Below are 15,250 nucleotides of genomic sequence, written 5' to 3'. Positions count from 1 at the left end.
AGACAATATGTTCAGACAATGGACAATATGCCCTTTAGTGCCTCAGCTTGTGCATGCGTATATACATGAGCGTGCATGTGTGCATACGTACAGTATATTTGCATTGACGTATGTGCGTGGGCGCATGTTTGCATATACAAGTGTGTATATTTGTGGCTCAGACTTACCAAAAGCTCGAGACACAGGCCGCAGCATTCTGCTGTGGATGCTTTTCCTCTTGGACTTGGGGGTCATCTGCGGCAGAAACATGTGCGTCAGCAGAGCTCATTGGAGCACTTACAAAAGACCTGTGACATCACGGCCGTTAGTAACCCTGTGGGTTCTCAGTCAGCATACATCCAGGTGCAGGAGGAGACTGTGCAGGGACACGCACGCGTAAACAAGGCTGTGCGCTCGCTCTGCTGGGTGTGACGTTCCCTGTGGCTTTAGCAGTCATCACATCACATTCGCCTCAATCGGCATCCTCACATTCGCCTCAATCTCCAGCATCACATTTACCTCAATCACCAGCATCACATTCACCTCAATCACTATCATCACATTCGCCTCAATCGGCAACATCACATTCGCCTCAATCACCAGCATCACATTCACCGCAATCACCAGCATCACATTCACCTCAATCACCAGCATCACATTCACCCCAATCACCATCATCACATTCGCCTCAATCGCCATCATCACATTCGCCTCAATCGCCATCAGCTTCTAACATTCAAAAACCACACACCAACTCCAGACCACGATGAGGAAAAATCAGGCAGATTTTAAAAATGTATTTTACTACCTTTTTATTTTTTAGACCAGGATCTTTATTTAGACCATGATCTCACTCTGAACATGGCACCATGTTGCAAAATAATCCCACTAAACTTTTTGTATACCTAGTCTCTCCAGAATAAATTCCCCAAGTCTGTCATTGTGGAAGGGAAGCCCCTTCATCACAATTCAGTTGTGTACAGAGTACACTCAAACATACCCAACTGCAATGCTGGGATGTGAAGAAATGTAGGCATCTACCGTCATAATAAGGCATTACCTTTAGAAGCCAAAATGTGAGCAGTTTGGCTGCCAAAGGGAATGGTCTATGCGTGCATGAAGTAAATGCAAATTGGGGCAAGGGAACTTCCACAATCCAAACTGGGAAGCAAGTGATACAACCATACTGTACATGACCACAGAGACAGGAAGATGCCGTGAGACTTCAGGCCAGCCCAGTCTCCAAGGCGTGGCCTTTTCTGGGTTTCTCCATTTTATTTGCAGCAGATTTAGGGTTTAAAAAAACGATGAGAGTGAAAAGGAAATTGGTAACTTTTCCAACAAGGTATTGCAACAGGGCATCTTCCAGCATTCTTATCAAGACACGACAAAGATTCTTTCTTATGATGACACAGCCCTCGGGCCACATTAACAAAAATGTACCATTGCTGTAGTTGGATAAAAGCACCATGCCGAGCTTCAACCAGCAAAACGGTTAATATGTAAATTAAAAACAATCTCACACAAAAACCACACTGTGCCTCTATTGCTCTCTTGGGATGTGTAGTTGAACAAGAGGCAAAATATGTCCCTCATTTGCAGCAAATATTCCCATTTCCAGCATCATTATAACCCACATAATAATCTTCTTTTAACAAATAATATTAGTTTTCATCCTAGCAGCAACAATAATGAGATAATGAAACCACACAAGAGAAACCTTCCCTAAGATGAAGTAAGACCACTTAATCCTTGTTTGCATTTTGTACTAAGAGACAGGGTAAAACAACAGCGCTAATATTGTAGAATAACATCTCAGACACACTTGGGACACATCAGTGTGTATATGGTATACTATAGTATACCTTGGGAAACAAATGGCAACCATAATGCATAGAGTTCCAATATAAAAACGAAAAGAAAATATGATTTGAAATATGTTTATGAAAAGTGACATAACTGGCAACATACATATAATCAAATATACAAAATCCTTACAGGGCTTGAAAGTAACACCTGCACAAGTGCAGGTAAATGTATATATGGCACAAAATTTCCTCAGATTTTTCAGCGCTTCCACATTCATACACCCCTTGTGTTTAGCACAGAGGGTTTACTGCTCCAAACTCAATGAGTTCTGATTGTTCATGAGAACTAGGATCTTGAAGATCTTCATCAAAGACAATTAAATACCACAGTGAACAATTTCAAGCCCTGCACTTGGTGACAGACAGTGAATGTGTGCCCATTATATACATATAGGGTGTTCTGAAGGCAGCAACATGTTCTAATGCATATCCACAACAATGCTGGACCAGAACAAAAACAATTTGAGTGACAAACACTTCTCAAATCACAAAATGTCCAACTTCAGACCCCCACTCACCAATATTACCAGACATGGAACCACCGCATTCAAAGTTAAAAGAATTTCAAAAATAAATACAGCTTCTTTGGCAAACACAACCCCATACATTTTTTATGAAACAACTTGACTAACAGAGCTCCTAAATCCACCTCAGTAGTGAGTTTGTATCTGCCAGGAACAGGAATGAAGGGCTGGCTAGCCTCCCTGCAGGGCTGCCAGATTTCGATGGCTCAGAGAACGTGACATTTGGGGTGGGGGTCTGAGCAGCATTTGGCTCTGTGCTACAGCAGAAGCTAGGTGGAGCAGGCAAAGCCACGGTGCACAGACATGAGCATTACTTACGCTGGTGCAGCAAAGAGTCTCCACGAGGCAAATGGGTGAGAGAGGAGGAGAGAGAGAGGAGAGCAAAGGTGTAGGACAGAGAGGAGGAGAGGAAGAAGGAAAGAAGACACAGTGAGGCTCCATGGTCCCAGAGTGAAAAGGAGGAAAGACATTCCAGTTTGGAGTCTTTGGCAGTGGACCATGGGAGCCATGGCACAACTCAGAACCACAGACAGACGCGGAGTCAAAGACACAGCACACGACGGTGTACGTGACAGGATTCTGAGAAGACATTCACAAGTAAAGTGGGTGCCAGTTATAATCTTGGCAAAGACTGCAGATCTGAATGCAACTACACAGGTGATCTATAACCTTGAAGACTTGGTAAGAAAACATAAAATGTCCATATTCATCATGTGATTTTAACATCAATTGCAATTATCAGATATTATCCATCATCACATACATTTTTAAATCCACAGTTGAAAAGTGGTAAAATGGTTCTTTTACCATCTTTTACTATCTGAGAATCCTTCTGTCCATCCACAGTTACAGTAGAAAACAATGCTGGGGTGAGACAGAATGTTTGGGGTACTGTATGGACATCCAACTGTACTAATGAGCTCCTATGACACAGTCCATCTGCAGCACTTTCACTGAACAGAGCCAGAAATCTTACTCAACTGAAGATACAAGTCTGTACACAGCAGCTTATGTGAGGCTTAGATATGAGAATCATGCATGAATTATCAGGAAAGCACATTTAAAAGCATGTTTAAAGCATGATGATCTCCCTGTGGTGTCAGGCCTTCTAGACTGGAGCTCATCCTCCTCAGGACTTCTATATACACAGAATATACTTTACAAGATAATTTCGATTCTAGAAAGGATTTCCCAAATCTTTAATTCTGAAGGACCACCTGACTGATGCAATGGGCAACACACGGATCGAACAGCCAAAGCCACGGGAGGCTAAGCTCAGAACGCATAACTGGAAGCCCCCCCCCCCCAACCACCACCAGCACCCACCCCTGCTTCACAGATCAGTAGACAACACGATCATTCAGAACAAAGATCTGGGGTTTTCTAAGACTATCCAGAAAAAATGAGTCATCCCTGCTTTAAAAATAAAATAAAAAAATAACTGTTTGAGCTGTGTACTGTAGCACTCAGCCATGGGACATTCTCCCAGATAATGGGTTCACCTTTTCCAAAGAGAAAACGACCTGCCTGGAGGCCACGCATGTAACCAAAGGCAGGTGTCCAGCCGTGCATCCACTCATTCCTCAAGTAATTCCTCTGAGATGTTCCCCAGGTGGCCGATACACATGGTGGTGGTTGAGGTCACTTTCCACCCCTCATTGTGAAGACTCAGATCACAAGATGAAAGTCTGTGCGATACAATAAATCAGTTTGTAGTCTCATTTCAGGTTCATGAGCTTGGCGACAGCAGGACTGCCGATGCTGTTTATTCAAATGGTGCATGGCTAAGCCTAGCCAGGGGGTGAGGGAGGAGTGAGCAGAATGCAGAGCCTGTGCATAAATTCATAGCATTTTTTTATACGAATATTGTGTGTTAATTGGTTGTTGTACGGGAGCTGTGGAGCAGAGAGGAATAGGATGAGCATTTCCTCTGTGGAGAAAGATACAAAGTCCTAAAAAGGACACATGAAAAGCACAGCTACTCCTGGGGGTGCGCCGGACAGGTTGATTAATAAATAACCACCTCACCTCTGCTTCCCTCACCAAAGAGAATCCAGCACTTCTGCACTTGAGAGAGAATTATGAGGCCTGAAACATACTCACGAATGCAATTTGTAACACAGCAATTTACTAGAGTCCCTCTGGTAGGAGTATGGTTCTATTACAGATCATTTACGTCAGGCTGGTTAACCAGACAAAGGAAGAGCATAGTTTGTTTATAAGCAGGATAATCACTCACACTTGAGGTTCTTCATCATTTCCTATGCAGAACCTACATTATAACAGTGCAGCAGTAAGCTCTGCTGCATCACCTCGGACAAAGACAGGGAACTGAGGCCATGCAATACAACGCATTGAGGAGAGCGGGAGTCGTTGACCATAGTGGAAGCAAGAATAGGTAGGTCTCAATCATTGCTAGTGTTACTAACAGCTAGTATTTTCAAAACAAAGGGTTTTTCATTGCCTTCAGAACTCACTGAATTAAAAACAACAAGTATTAATCACAAAAAACTACATTTTAAGTGAAATGTTTGCATTTGCTGAAAGCCTCAAAAGACAGGAAATTAAATTTATAATTCATAAAATAGAAATTGTTAAACTAGTGATTAAATTATATGTCCTGCATTAAAATGTATATTGTATACACTACCGTTCAAAAGTTTGGAATCACCTTGTCTTTTTCGGCTTTAATGTTTTATTTTCTCTGTTTGTAATTACAAAAAGTTCACATGTGGTCAGGGCAGGGCCAGGTTTGGGTTTTTTTCAATTAATTCCTTTTTTTTGTAAAACAAAAAAAGAGGAGGTTAGCCAATGTCTTGATTAGCGCAATATAAACCCATCAAGCATCTTTTACCTGAAGCAGCGCTTGTGCATGCATCATCACATTAGAGTACTCCACGGGACTGGTGTACCCGATGGCACCAATGTACCATCGCATATTATGGAGGAGCAATTACAGAATGCAAATACATAGGATAGATATCGCTACAAAAATCACAGGGTGAAAATGTACGGTATCAAGTATGCCATTTTTCCCATTTTGTTGTTCATAACATATGTTCTTTTATACAGCTTCAGTATGTTTGCTCATCCTTATGAAGGCTAGAAATAATTATGAAAATGAAAAAAAAAGAAGAAATCTTGGCAGTGCATATACCCTAATTGCTGCTAATGTGCAATAGTAATCTATCACACTGAAGAACCCTAAAGACACATGGGTAATGCAGAATGAAAACTGCATCTGGAAATGCATTGAAAATGTATCAATAATACTTACTTGCTTTCACACAATGTCACTGTGACTAAACAATGTTTGTGTAACTACATGATGTCAGTACAACTACACAATGGTAGTGTACCTACACGATGTTAGTGTGACTACACAAAGAGGGAGAGCACAGTGCACTAATTTGGCCACCTTCTGAGCTGAGCTCAAAGACAAAAGCCGCTCGGCTTTATCAGAAACAGCAGAGAATGCCTCATTCCCAAACTCAGAGGACTCCAGATTCTCATGGTGTGGAGAAAATGAGGGATTCTACAAGTCAGTGGAGAGTAAAAGGAGGAGTGTGTGTGTGTGTGTGTGTGTGTGGTGACCCCAATAGACAGTCCTGGCCTCTCTGCTCTGAGATTACTCTCTGTGTGTGGTCTACAGCACATATCGTACCATGCACGTTTCCAGGTCATCTAGCCGCTCTGCCTCGGTTAGCTCCAGGGCGGCTCGCTTGGGGGTCCTCTCCTCTGGGACCTCTGCCTCCAGGGATCCCTGCTGGTGCAGGGGGCGCCCCTTCCCGGCCAAGTGCTCCCCCTGGGGGTTCGGGGCGGGAGGAATGGAGCATGCATGAGTTTACTGTATACTGTACTGTATGTGTGTGTGTGTGTGTGTGTGTGTGTGCATGAGAGAGAGACTCACCAATGTGTGCTGAGAACTTGAAAGAGCGTCCAAAATCTCATCGACAACACGGTCTGAGAGAAACGATGCCAAGCTGAGCTTTACTTCACTGCATGTACAAATTACAGGGAGAGAGGGAGTAAAAGGCGAGAGACATCATGAATTCAGCTGTCGGCTGACAAAAGCATCATCTGAAAACAATAAAAGTGTAAAAAGAGGCTGGTTTAACACATCGATAGGCAGAGTGGGGTCACCTGATCTTGTTGATGATGTCGATACCAGACTGCTGCAACAGTGTATCCTTGACAAAAGAGCGCGGGATAACCATCTTGCCTGTGCTGGCCTTGATAAGATCCTGTCGCAGGTTAGGCCTCTTCATCACGTGAGGGCAAAGGCCTTCAGCCGTGTCCACCATGGACTCCAACAAACTCTGCAGGAACAGAGGAGTGTACACCTCTTACGAATAATACTACTACACAGTCAAGTAAAATAATCTCTGTAGGAACACAGGAATGGAGTCATTTTAGCAACATTTTACCAACCATACTGGACCTCAGACAAGAGCAAAGGTGGGCAACAAGAGCTATACTTGTTTCTGGTTTTCTGGCCAATGTCTAGCCTTAATTACTTAATTAGCCATAACATTTATGCCATCTGACATTTTTGCTCCAGTTATTAATAATGCATGAATGATAGCTGGAAACAGTTTTTGTGTGCCATTTTACTGTGATCTATTCTATAAGGACACCAGTTTTGGTGTATATATTCAAACAGCTAATTTAGCCAGGGTAATTGGTGGAAACAATAACCTGCCCTCCAGGATCAGTATTGACCAACCCTGGACTAGAGTACGTGAGTGGAGCTGAGTGCCACTCAGCACTCTATAAACCTTCTGTAATCATTCCACTCCATATGAAATATTACCAGATTAGATCCACTCCCTTCTTATAAATACCAATTCAAAAATATGTAAAACCCAGGTGGTTAATTGAAATATATACTCCACCTTGCTCACATTCTCGGTTTCTGACTCCTTAAGAATACAGAGTACATCCCGCCAATCCCTTACAAACCTCAGAGAGAAAAAACTATAGGACCACAAGAGGGTACCCGTCTTAGTAACAACCTACACCAGTGGTGTCCAATCTTATCCGAAAAGGGTCAGTGCGGGTCCAGGTTTTTGTTTAAGCCCAGCACTATGACACCTGATTTAGCCCATGCTGGTGAGAAAGACAGATCAGAAGCAGGTTAATCATTACCATTATCACGACGAGTCGCACATTTTATTTTAAAAAAATATGTACGAAAAATGAAAAACACCCAGAACCAAGCTCGTTGGAATTTTGCTGAGAAAGAGAAACAACTGTTTTGAGTTGGTTTTTACTTTCGCCCCAGAGGATTTCAGGGTTTTTAAGATTGGGGATAAAATGAAAGCTCTCAACTACCCTTATCTGAAATTACATGCATCGAAGCAGATTTCATGGTAGCTGGCTAGCAGTCTGGGTTTCCCTCTCTCATGGTGTTGCCGGAGTGCACCACGGTCCATTTCAGCTAGCGGCTCAAGGGAAGCTCCCACCCACACAAAGAACCCAGCACTCACTCTGCTTCAATGGAAAAAGCAGCCTCTATTGAAAGCATCCTGGTGGGATCTCGAAAGGCAACCATTCCAGCATTAACATTTTATTTCACTGCTGTCACTGCTGCAAGACCAAAAAACCTACAAGAAAATATTAATGGACTATGTATCAAAACTGACATGCCCTGCCAAGGGTAGGTGGGTGGCTCCTTCTAATAGGGCAGAACTTAAACGAAGAGTGATGACTCAGACTTGAACCACAACAAAATAATTGCTCCTCTTTCTTGTTTTTCTGTGTCTGACATTTGTGTTATTTTCTGATCATAATATTTGCACAACTGTTGGTAGCTAAGTGCCACCCAACAGTGAACAGACGGTATATTTGACTCAAATGTTTGTCCTTAAAAAGGATTTAGCACTACCCCTCCAACACTTCCACCTTAAAAATGCTTGTATTCATTTCCATCATTCAAGGTAATTACCACCCTGAATAAAATATGACAGCCGTGTCCAAGCTATTTTTCAATTGGGGTGGATTCCAGGTTGAGAAACGGTTATGAAAATGATGATGGCTTCAGACAAACTGTGAAAATCAACAAAAAAGTTTGAAAAATACAGGGAGAAGTAGGCTAACATTTATATGCCTGTTCTACTAAAATTCTACTAAAGTTAATGGCATGAGCTCCTTGTGGAATACAGTATGAGCATTTTAAAATGAAGATTTTTGAATTATATTTGGAAGACTGGAATTACAGTACTGCACTCACCATAAGTGCAGGCTGGAGGTCATAGCAGGTTTAAGCCTGAGCCTGAACTATGTCATCAGTCAACCACAAACCTAAATGGTGGTAGAGTGGGTTCATTTGTAATTGTAATTGCTCTTGATGGAACGCCCAGTGCCCCCAAGCTAACAGTCAGGGAGGGATGCATCTTTCCACCAAGTACAAGGCTGTGATCGGCATAGTTAACTGTGTCCTGGCCTTACATAAATATGTTTGTCAGAAACACACTGTGCAAAATGTAAATGCTTGATTGCTTGAAATGCTTTCAAGCAACAGTGGAAATGCTAATTAATAGGCAGCAATCAGCTAGCACTTGTTAACGTGTTCATCTCTAGGGAAGCTCCTTTACCTGTAACTGTTCGTCCATCACTCTGGTCACCTCGCCGACCATGGACTCCAACTTCTCCTGGATGGGGCTAGGGGATGAGGTGTCCAAGCCCGTCCCCAGGTGGTACAGGTTTGGCAGGAGCTGTGTGTGGGGGAGGGTGGCAGAGAGAGGTCAGAAGAATGATACAGTACAAACACCACCACTCACCGTTCATGTCTAAAACCCCATAGACGGGAACATTAGCCAGGGTATTAGTAGTGAGGGAGCAAGGCTTCATGAACACTAAAATGAGCAAATGCACTATGTTATCAATGGGTACCACTCTGCATTGCTATGTATAGCAAAGTCATCTGACTGATTTAATGTTAGTAAGTTAGTAATTGATAGTAAATGTTAGCTTCACACAATGTAGAGGATTCATGAAGCTTTGCTCTCCCATCACCACAGGGAATGTGTTTTTAATACAAAAAAAACACATTACCCATTACTTTATGTTTATCATTAAGCTGTAAATGATAGGTACACCCAGAGGTGCGTATCAAAAGTAGGCAATGCAAGACACATTGAGATGCATTTTGTTTATTCAATTTTCTCTCCAATTTAGAATGCTCAACCATTTCACTGGTGCATAATGAGATCCTGTCATCCCAGACAATGAAAACCCTCCCAACCCTCTACAATGCTAGATCATGCACAGGTGGCACAATCTGGATTCGATATCATGAGGCTCATCCATCCATTGAAACAGTGTCTTCACTGGATGAGCCATCCAGCAGCCTCAAGTTTTACCATTCCTGATGCATATTTGAAAAGGGGGAGCATTTCCTTACTCCAGCCAAAGCACAGTAAAGAGGACACTTGCAACCAGAAGAGAGTTTCAAACTGCTCATCGACCACCTGTGTACAGATCACAGCCTTAGTGGAATATAAAGCCTGCCTCTCACCGTTTTGGAGTTCCTGGCATCCTTCATGAAGTTTTCAGCCATTTTTACGTCCTCTAAAATCACATCAGTCTCTGAATACCGCAGCGAGTTGAGATGGTCCTGAACTTTGACACAGATCCTGTCGATCATCTGTGTGCGGATTACAGACCAGAAACCACAGCATTGCGTAAACCTGTTAAATGCATCCCTTAAATGTCTACACAAGCCAGCACTTTCAAATAATACATAATCATAGCAGTTGCCACACTAGTCTGGCACAAACTAGTCTGCACACTACTCTAATGCTGCCGAAATACCAAAATCATGTGCACATGGTTAATACCATACAGAATTATGAATGCTTACATTTCTTTTTTTTACATTAACTAGAATATATCAAGAAGCTTCACATTTTGGGATTCTAGTATAAATATCTTTTTGTTTTACTATCTGTAAATTCTGAATTTCAGCCATATACTTAACAGTAAATCTGCAGCAATAATCACTTGGCCCAAGGAGTGTTACTTTCAGCCATCTGTCCCGTGACGTGATGTGGTCAGGGAATCATACTTACATAGGCAGACCTCGGCAGAAGACTTACCTGCTGTGTGGTTGTCGTGACAATGCCCTGCTGGAGACGATATGCTTGCTCCTGGAGGTATTTTCGGGTCTTGTGGTTCCGAAACAGGTAATTCTCAATCTGATGTAAATGTAGAAATTAATTGCACACAATGCACAAAGGAAGTTACTTTTACTGACAAAGGCACATTAGGCATTTCATTTTCAAACACTTGTATTACAGTATTGAGTCTTCCACTTAATTTCAACATACAAAACGATGCAGATTAAATTACATTTGATTGCAAATGAAAATTGTATGGTACAGTGAACGCCCTTGTTGCTCTTTAAAAAGAGATATCTATCATTCGGACAATAAGGAGAACCTCCCTGAACTGTCCCTCACCTTGAGCAGCGCATCCTCAGTCTTTTCCGGGCTGGCCTTCAAAGCTTGGGATGCATCAATAATGGGGATCGGCATGAAGCGGATTGTGAAATTTCTGTTGGAGAAAGGAATCAAATATCATGCAACTTTTCCCCTTAAAATCAAATCAGGGTGAGCTACAAATTGAAGTACTATAGTTTGTGCTGTACTGATAGACATTACAATATGTAGGACTCAGCATGGCCACATCTTTATAGTATGTAGCCAGCTGCCTTACTATCCTGCAACTTTATCCTGCCTGATGGCTGAAGCTAAGTAGGAATGGGTTTGGTTACTACTTTGATGGGAGACTTTCTAGGAAAACTGATTTGCCACCCAAAGTGATTGTGCACACTTAAGGTGAGATGAAAAGGAGATCACTTTTCTCCTGTGGGTAAAGAAAGGTCTCATCATTCCGAAATCAGGAATTGTAAATGACTCCACTTCACCTAGCTAAGAGAAATAGAAGAGATATTGTGATCTACGCCTGATTCAACTTAACAGCACATGCAACAATTTTATTTGAAGAGAGTATATATTGATGGTTGGTGCCTAAAATCGTTTTACTTGACGAGATACTGTACAGACAGCCCTTTCGTCAAATGGAACCAGATTCCTCCACGGTGAGAACTGAACAGCATGAACTGCTACGAACTCTAAAATAAAGAGATTGGCCCCCACTCCCCCTCTCCTCCAGAATGGGAGCCACATTTTTCTGAAGAGCCATGTCCTGATTTCACCCACTTAGCCCTAGAACAATTGACTATTCTGCAGCCGCTAAAAGTGTGTCAGTGAAGGAAGCCAAAACCTAGGATTCACTCCAGAGGCTTTGGAGCACAGGTACATTTAATGAACGGAATCAACTGCCTGGAATGCAACATGGGATGCATTTTTCTGGAGGTGCCAGAATTGAAATAATTAGGCCATGTAAATGTTCTTGAAATTAAAATGCTAGAAGCGGAAGTGCATAAGAATAAGTAATCTCTTTTTCAGATGTGGTGGCTCATGAATACTGTTGCATGTTACTCTCCATGCTCAATAGATGCTGCCCCCCTCCCCCAACTCCTCTTTGACCCTCCCTCTCTCTTGTACCCCCTCTGCCTTTCTCTGGCTTTCAAGAATGAATAACCCTCGACCATGAAAGAAGAGTAGACAGACCCATCCCTCCCACCGGAGCAGGAAGCAGCACAACCCCACATTGTTTCTTAGCCCCCTTTCCTCTGGGCTGTTTTCTAGCTACAGCTGCATCTGTAATTCCATGTCCAGGAGTTGCATCTTGTTCTGGTGGAAGCTTTCATCTGCCTCCCGTACCCCCCTCCAATCCAGCTACAAGCCCCATTCTCTCACAACCATTTCATCCCCCTCTTCTGAGACCTCATTAGAGGCCTGTTGCACCTCGAGTTGCACTGCGGCACCCCAGGCCAGGTGCATGGAGCTCCTCAAACACAGCTTAAGACGGAAACAAAAAGCAGCTTCGCAATCCGCCATTCCACACACGCTGGAAAAAGCACAGCCTGCAGAGAAGTGGCTTTTCATGTCTCGGTGAACTCACTTCTCCAGAGCTGCGGCAACATCCTGCAGGCCTTGTGGGCTGATGTTGTTCTTGTCCCAAATGACCGTCCTGTTAAGAAACACAGGCGTTGACAAAGGGCCCATTACATGAGGATACAAGAAGGCACTGGAGTCCGCCAACTCACCTGAGTTTGCTGTTGATCTGCAAGGCTTTGGCCAGCATCTTGGCCCCCATGTCGCCCATGCCGTTCCCACTGATATCCACTCGGGTCAGCGAGGTGTTGCTTCCCAGGGCATTCAGGACGATGGTCAGGTCGCTCTTTAACTTGGAGTCCGCCAGTGAGAGGGAGGTCAGGGGCTGCATGAGGGGGGGGGGGGGAATTCAAAACCAGACTTTGACACTACAGAAGACCAGATCCACTGTGCGTTATATAACTCAGTGATTGCTTTGAGCACAAATCCATTAGGACTTTAATTCCGCATGATACCCATTTTGTATTCTGAACACATTTCTGTCGCGGCACAAAATATGTCCCTTGATGTTAGAACAGCAAAATAATAATTAACACAATTCCTGTAATTTCCAGAAGTTTCATTTGACATTGTTTAATAAGGGTATCTGAATACCAGTGTCCAACCAGGGATTCATTTGATCCCATCACATTACGGGCCTCAGTGAACGGTGAATGCACAGAGTGTTAAGCACCAACAATCTTTTTGACTTCCATTTCTGAGTTTTATCCATCCAGCTCGATTCACTCCTCCTCAACTCGACCCCTGCCCCAGTGCATTGAGATTTACATCTGGATGGGGATTATTCTTGTCTGCCATTTCTGCTTTTCCTTGAAGGTTAAAAGTTGAGGGTTATTATTTGGCAGAAAATTGGGCCAGGATTACCAAGATCCCACAATTTCCAGTAAATGCAAGCCAGGCCAAGGTGTAGGTTTGACACAAGCCTTGATACTTTCAATATCTAGTATACTCGCTACGGACTGGAGGTAGATCTTTTTTGGATTGCTGCATCATCCCCTTCGAATGGATTCCAGAGATCTTTGTTTAAAGATTCTCTCAGATCCCACAGTTCAAAGACCTGCTAAAGACTGCAGCACAACCTCCTTGAATGAATGAGACAAGGCATTATGCTGAAGATACTTAACTTTTCCTCTTTCCCTCCCTCTGCCACACAGGTTAATAAGAGAAAATCTGCCTGCCAGGCCAACATCTCCTCATGGATAGCCAGGCATCACCTAGTTGACATTACGGAGCTGCCTACTACAAGAATTCAGTCACGGATGATGGTACCACAGTGGCTGCCTCCAGCTCTGTAAAGAACCTGGGGGTGGTGCTGGACGACCAGCTGGACTTCAAAGAGCGAGCTGCAGCAACATTGTGGGCCTACAGACTCCTTCAGTACAATATCAGGAGGATTCACCATACCTGACCACATACTCCTCGCAGCTATGCATCCAGGCTATGGTAATCTCCCAGCGCGACTACTGCTACTCCCTGCTTGCAAGTCTGACAGCCACCAAGTCCCGACTCATCCTCAAGCTTTAAAGTTTTCACACAACCTTTTGTACCTTACCTGTTCTGTAATTCTAATGAACTTGGTCTGCACATTTTGTATGTCGCTTTGTGAAAAAGAAATTTGCAAGGGGCCTGCGGTTCTGATTCATACACATTCTCACATACACATTCTCACACATACGGCATTGCGCTGCATTATAACATCTAACTTCAATAAACTATATAATTAATTCTGAAAGTACTCTTCCCTGTGCATAAACATATGATTTGATTTGGCTAAGAGTCAGGTGAACAAAAGCAAGGAAGTCGGGATGTTTCCATGATCCCACTCCTTGGTCACAGAAAAGCCAAGCAATGACCTCAGCAATGGCCCACACAACATGGAGATCTGGCCAGATGTGCAGACAGGCTAGCGTGAGAAAAGCTGGGTCAGATTGAAGGGGAAGGATGGAAAACTAATGCTGTTAATGAGAGAGCCATCTTGTGTTTGAATGGAGATTGAGAGTTAGATTTTTGAGTTTTGATTGAAAGGATAGACTACCTCTGCTTCTGTTCTTTCAATTACCTTCCCAACATGTCACGACACATTTATACCCATTAACTACACATTAGAGCACAAACTGATTTACTAAAATCATGCAATTTGCATAATTTATGAAAATACTAAAAAGGGGAGAAGTCTTTTGAAAGGATAGAAATGCCATCTCAAAAAACAAACATACAAATTTGAGATAAAAATAATCTGTAAATGATTTTCATAATTTTTTATGAAACCATGCAAATAATTTCACTCTGTAGGCCTATAATACATAAGATAATTTCTTGATCAAATCTCCTTTGCCTCCAGCACAGCGGAAGTAAGACTGTGTAAAACAAGAGCTCTGCTTATCTCCATTTCTGTGGACTGAGAAGACAAGGGTGACTGCTCAATATTATACTGCATTAAATCATAGTAATTACCAAGTCGTTCGTGACAGAAACTGATAAATGACTGATGCACAGCTCGATTAACACTGCTGTATGTGGGGTGGGTCAACAGAGCTTTGACAGAATACTTTCTGCAGGGTCATGAATACTCTGGAAACTTACACCACCCGCAGTAAGGGGAGGGGACATTATTTCCATAGTCTAAATAGCTTCCCCATCATATACACACGTACAAATACTGGTCTTTGTGTGAAAAATATTCTCAACTCTCATTCTCAATAGAAAAGAAATGGAATATCATGTTATATAAATATATAATCATACGTAGTGGTGTACTTATGAACACAGGCCTGATTTAAATCTAAACACAACACAGTTTTTCCCTCTTACATAACAAATGGGAAGGGGTCCATTGTCCATAATTACAACATTA

The 15,250-nt window shown here is 42.7% G+C and overlaps 1 protein-coding gene across 3 annotated transcripts in view; it reads right to left on the bottom strand.

The window, feature by feature from the left end:
• Positions 1 to 15,250, bottom strand: part of LOC133136672 (F-actin-uncapping protein LRRC16A-like) — a 102,039-nt gene that overhangs the window by 15,367 nt on the left and 71,422 nt on the right. For all 3 annotated transcript variants that reach the window (XM_061254336.1, XM_061254322.1, XM_061254329.1), the window contains 10 exons: positions 12,549 to 12,721; positions 12,404 to 12,472; positions 10,834 to 10,927; positions 10,471 to 10,569; positions 9,891 to 10,019; positions 8,968 to 9,087; positions 6,515 to 6,690; positions 6,282 to 6,369; positions 6,036 to 6,176; positions 168 to 234 (listed from right to left, as the gene is read on the bottom strand). In XM_061254336.1, coding sequence (XP_061110320.1) covers positions 168 to 234; positions 6,036 to 6,176; positions 6,282 to 6,369; positions 6,515 to 6,690; positions 8,968 to 9,087; positions 9,891 to 10,019; positions 10,471 to 10,569; positions 10,834 to 10,927; positions 12,404 to 12,472; positions 12,549 to 12,721 — 1,156 coding nt within the window. The remainder of the gene's footprint in view (positions 1 to 167; positions 235 to 6,035; positions 6,177 to 6,281; positions 6,370 to 6,514; positions 6,691 to 8,967; positions 9,088 to 9,890; positions 10,020 to 10,470; positions 10,570 to 10,833; positions 10,928 to 12,403; positions 12,473 to 12,548; positions 12,722 to 15,250) is intronic.

The sequence above is a fragment of the Conger conger genome, chromosome 1 (genome assembly GCF_963514075.1).
Source record: "Conger conger chromosome 1, fConCon1.1, whole genome shotgun sequence".
NCBI lineage: Eukaryota > Metazoa > Chordata > Actinopteri > Anguilliformes > Congridae > Conger > Conger conger.
This window is presented reverse-complemented; position numbering and strand designations above follow the sequence as displayed.